General features: G+C 40.4%; 1 protein-coding gene across 1 annotated transcript in view; it reads left to right on the plus strand.

Annotated features, from left to right (window-relative positions):
• Positions 1–297: 297 nt before the first annotated feature.
• The window catches only part of RIPK3 (receptor-interacting serine-threonine kinase 3), a 9425-nt gene continuing 4401 nt past the window's right edge, over positions 298–5321 (plus strand). Inside the window, exon 1 of the mRNA XM_006835518.1 lies at positions 298–305. Coding sequence (XP_006835581.1) covers positions 298–305 — 8 coding nt within the window. The remainder of the gene's footprint in view (positions 306–5321) is intronic.

Below are 5321 nucleotides of genomic sequence, written 5' to 3' on the forward strand. Positions count from 1 at the left end.
ATACAGTTCTCTATTTGCTGTTCCTGTAGCACAGTTCAAGGTGGATTTGTCTGGTGTACACTGCTGATTACTATTGATCAGGTAAAATAGGAGTGGGTAATAGTGATTATGTAGTGGGTGATGCTACAGGAGTTACGGATGTAGCTAGGCCATATGGGCACAATTACTGTCTTCCCAAAACAAATAATAATAATGAAAGATCTGATGAGGCGAAATTCACAAGCCTCCAAACACAGGGGTGATATGCCTGACCACTGACCACTGACCACAGGCATAACCAAGTCTGCACAGGCAGGAATGGGCAGGTGAGGGCAGGGGCTGCCACTACAGCTAAAAATCAAATCAGAGTCTCAACTGATTCATTCCAGAATCAGGAAGATGTAGAGATTTTCCTTGCCAGGGGCTACTATCATAGGGGCTACTGTGTGTCTCTGTGTCCATCCTACTCAGAAAGGATTAGATTTAGAACCCGTACTCTACTCATGTATGGCCTAGTTAATATAACAAAGAAGTCCTATTACTAAGCAGATGTGTTGTTGTTAAGTGCAGTCGAGTCGGTTCCAACCCATAGCCACCCTGAACAGGGTTTCCGGGGCTGTAAATCCGTATGGGAGCAGAAAGCTTCATATTTCTACTGCGGAGCAGCTGATAGTTTTGAACTGCTGACCTTGCGGTTCACAGCACAATTCGTAACCACTACGGTACCAGAGCTCCTAGGATTTTAATACATATTTTGAGGGAACACACCTCAATCTACAATAATCTTCTCAGCTCAAACCTTGAGAACGTTTTGTGTGTCTTTTCATAGGAGTCCTGGTGTAGTGCTCTAAGATAAGCACTGGACTGCTATCTGCATGGTCGGTGGTTCAAATCCACCAACCTCTCTTTGGAAATCCTGGACAGGGTCTGGTCTCTGTGAGTCAGAACCAATTCAACAGTACTTAACAACAATCTCAAAAGAGTTCTGCCATGGAAAGAAAAAGACTAAGTGCTGGCAGCCAGGAGGCAGGCTTGCAGACTGTGCACTTTGGTTGTTTAAATTATTATATATTCCTGAGTGTTTTGGGGTACACCACCCCCACCACCCCCACTCCCTGTCGCAAAAAAAAAAAAAAAAAAAAAAAACAGAGGAGATTGTAATCATTGCAATGAAACAATGGTGTCAAATCTCCCATGTAATCTATCACTCAAATCACAATAAAAATTTTAAAGAAGAAAACACACAAATGAGTCCTGCAGGGTGCAAACGGTTTGCACTCAACTACTCACCTAAGGTTGATGGTTTGAAATGACTCATCAGTGCCATGTTCTCCCATCTACTTCCATAACAATTATTAACAAAGAAAACCCAGTGAAATTCAGTTCTACTCTGCCATCATGAGTCACGATCAACTTCCAGGGCAAGCGTTAGTGTGTTGCGGACTAGTCATTTGCCTGTGTTTGCTTTTCCCTGTCTAGTGACGTTTGTTTTCAATCAGCTGAGAGCAGAGATAAGAATTCCTCTGTAGACATATTGGAGCAGACTTGGCCCCGTGAAAGGGATCTACACTACCACAATAAAAAGGTTTCTTACCACTTTTCTGTTCTGTTTTCACCTCCAGACAAACAGTGAGGCCATTTTATTTTCCTACAAAACTAGGACAATAAGTCCAACCTCACAGCTTTTTTCACTGTTAATGATATAATAATGATGGTGGGAACAAAAAGGGTCCCTTAGTCAGTTTGAAATGCTTATTCACCTTTCCCACCTCACAGTGAACTTTGCACTTTCACTTTCTGATGGAAATCACTTCTCCCAGGTTTTAAAATCTTTACTCATTCCAAGAGCTAACTTCAATGAAGTATCAAAGGTGATGTCACCAGGCCTAACTGTAGTTTCAGGAAAACAAGAGAGAATAGCAAAGGGTAGATTTCTGGGTGAGGGCACTGGTAGATGGGAGAAGAAAGCTGCTACCCCACTGGTCAATGTGCTGAAGGAAAAGAAGAAGCTGAAATGTACTATGACTACACACATTTCATAAATTCATTTTAGGAAAATTAGAAAATACAGATTTAGATAGAAGAAAGCAAAACTCACTTGCAGAAGAAGGAGGGTGGCGGAAGAATAATGAAATTATTATTATATTAAAGGTGTAGACACAGGAAGGTATGCATGGGTAAAGGGGATAGAGCTAATAGTCATATATACATAAATACCACACTGGACCACAGTGTTCTGGGCATTGGATACATAGATTGAGATATAGGCTGAATGGGTAAGGAAAGAAGAGTAAGTTTTTTTTTTTTTTTATCCCACAAATACATAAGAGTTTGAAAAAGAAAAATGAAGCATTCTTTGATGGTTGTCAGGGTGGGATGGAAGGGAGAGTAGTTCACTGGTCATAGGGCAGATGCATGTTAACTTGGGTGACAGGGTGGGTGATATACTATACAAAAAGAGGGAAGTTGGCAGAAGTATTATGAAGACAGGTGAAGATACAGGGGATATACAAGGGCTAAAGGGGACAGAAGTAAATAGTGATACATATACAACCTTGGAACAACAATACTCCATGTAGATACATGCTGCATGATTCTGGGAAGAAGAGTAGAATGTATGTATGTGTGTATGTATGTGTATGTGTATATATGTATGTATGTATACATTTATATGTCCCACAAATATACAAAAGTGTGAAAGAGGACTGGTACACTAGTATTTGCCTTTCCTGCAAATACCACTGTGAATGTGGTGGTGAACACAGCAGGCAAAAAGATGAAAACTTCTTATATATTATTAAACATCTTACGGCAATGAATAGCTGAGCCTGGGCGCTCAGGACCATAATTTCAGGGGACATCATAGTCAGTTAGTACACAAAGATAATGTTCTATATCAGCCAAGCAGTAGATAGGTATAGAAGGGGAACAACAGCACTAGTAAGATATGCTCACTATGAGTGCTGAAGTGGCAACATGTACCCAAGGACAATAGCAAGAAGGGATGGGAAGGTGAATGAAATGGAAACAGGAGCCATGGGAGGAAGTGGATGACTTGTTACATGGAGGGGACTGCAACCACTGAGATGAAACAAGGTGTACTATTTGTTGAATGTAAAACCAATGATCTTGTCAGTAAACCTTCACTCACTTTATATATGTGTAATGGTTACAAGTTGGGCTGCCAACCTCAAGATCAGCAGTTTAAAACTACAAGCTGTTCCGCAGGAGAAAGATGAGGCTTTCTGCTCCCATAAAGAGTTACAGCCTTGGAAACCCTGTACGGATTTACTATGAGATGGAACCAACTCCACAGCACATAATCAACCAGCCATGCATACATATGTTGCTGTTAAGTGCAGTCAAGTCGGTTCTGACTCACAGTGACCTATATAGATAGGGTTTCCAAGGAGCTGCTGGTGGGTTTGAACTGCCAACCTTCTGGTTCGCGGTCTAGTGCTGATCCTACAGTGCCACATCAGAAGTCCATATATGTTATTAAGTGCGGTCGAGTTGGTTCCAAGTCATAGCAACCCCATATAGGGTTTCTGAGGCTTGTAAATCTTTTGCATGAGCAGCTCAAACTGCCAACCTTGTGGTTCTCAGTCCAGTGCTTATCCTATATATATATATATATATCAAAAAGCTCATGGAAAAAATCCATTGTATTTTCATTCAAATTTTCCACAAGCTTTTTGATGCTCTCTTGTGTGCGTGTGTGTATATACGTGTGTATGGTGGTGTTCCATCTGTTGTGTCAGTAAGACTGTAAATCTTTACAGGAGCAGAAAGTCTCATCTTTTTCCCATAGAGTGGCTGGTAGGTTTGAACTGCTGATCTTGTGGTTAGCAGTCCAGTGCTTATCCTACAGCACCATCAGCATGCTCTCTCTTGAATTTAACTGGTCCATCAGATCACCTCAGAAACCACTTTTTTGATTGGATTTTTCAAGGCACCCTATGAAACTAAGACAAGTGTATTGATAGAACTTCTGTCTACAGATTGGGAGACATATTTGAACACGTTTTGTTTGGTATAATCCCATGCATGTATGAACTGGAACCTTAGAAGCAATACTTTTGAACTTATCCTTTATTTATAAATTATATACATTCTATATTATAAATATATATTTACATGCAATAAAGATATAAAACATATTTATAGTATATATCATATTTTATACATTATATAGGAGTGTGGCACTGTAGAATAAGCACAAGATCAGCAGTTCAAACTCACCAGTTACAAGGACACTGTGAGTTAGAACCAACTTGCCTGTGCTTAACAATAACAATATATATTATATATTTAATTTTTTTCTATTTCCACATATATATTCTTTACTGAGAAAATTATATATATATATATACACATATCCTTTTCTCTGTAAAATTTAGTGTTCAAATCAAATAACAAAATGTTTATTAATATGAATTTTCACATTTTCCTATTTAATACATGGAGTCATAGTTTTTGCAGATCCTTTTCAAATCAGGTCCCTGGGTGGCACAAATAATTGGCTGGAATTTCTAATTCAAACAACAGTTGAGAATTAGGACTAGAACATTCAACAAGAATGATCACTCCCCTCTCCCCCAACAACACCAGGAAAAAGAACCAGAGAAGTTACCAGGGATGGGCAGAAGGCCCTCAGAGACAATCAGGAAGAGGACAGGAATAAAAGACACCCAGCTAGACTCCCAAAATCTGGTGCAAAAATTAAGAGTACTAATATCCAGGGATCAACTCTGCCTTGACACTCACCTCACAGTCCACCCACATACACACCATCTTTTAGAAGCAGAAGACCTTAGACATTCACTCCAGGTGCCGTGCCCTGCCCCTCCTCTTAAAGTTTATCTTGAGTCATAAAGTAGTATGAACTCCGACACCATTCCAACCGTCTCAGTTGTCCCTGGTTTCTCTAGAGGAGCAAACCCAGTGAAACTGGTGCTGTGGGTTAATGAGCGGGACTGCAAGTAGGTTCCATCGCAAGGTCCATCGCATGAAATTATTATTATATTAAAGGTGTAGACATAGGAAGGTATGCATGGGTAAAGGGGAGGTTTTCAAAAAACCAAAACCCAGCACGTCTGATAGGAAGTAGATCGCAGTTGGGTAAGAGAAGGGAGAGACTCACGATGTAGAACTGGGCTGACACTGTGTTCCTGGAAGATGAGGATTTCTTCCCGGGTACCCTAAATGCTCAAGGACACCTAAATTGGACGTAGCACGCAACAGGTTCTGAAGAAAATGTTGTTGTTGTTGTTGTCAGGTGCCATCGAGTTGGAACCGACTCATAGCAACCCCATGCACAGCAGAACGAAACAATGTCCGAT

The sequence above is a fragment of the Chrysochloris asiatica genome, unplaced genomic scaffold (assembly GCF_000296735.1).
Source record: "Chrysochloris asiatica unplaced genomic scaffold, ChrAsi1.0 scaffold00017, whole genome shotgun sequence".
Lineage (NCBI taxonomy): Eukaryota > Metazoa > Chordata > Mammalia > Afrosoricida > Chrysochloridae > Chrysochloris > Chrysochloris asiatica.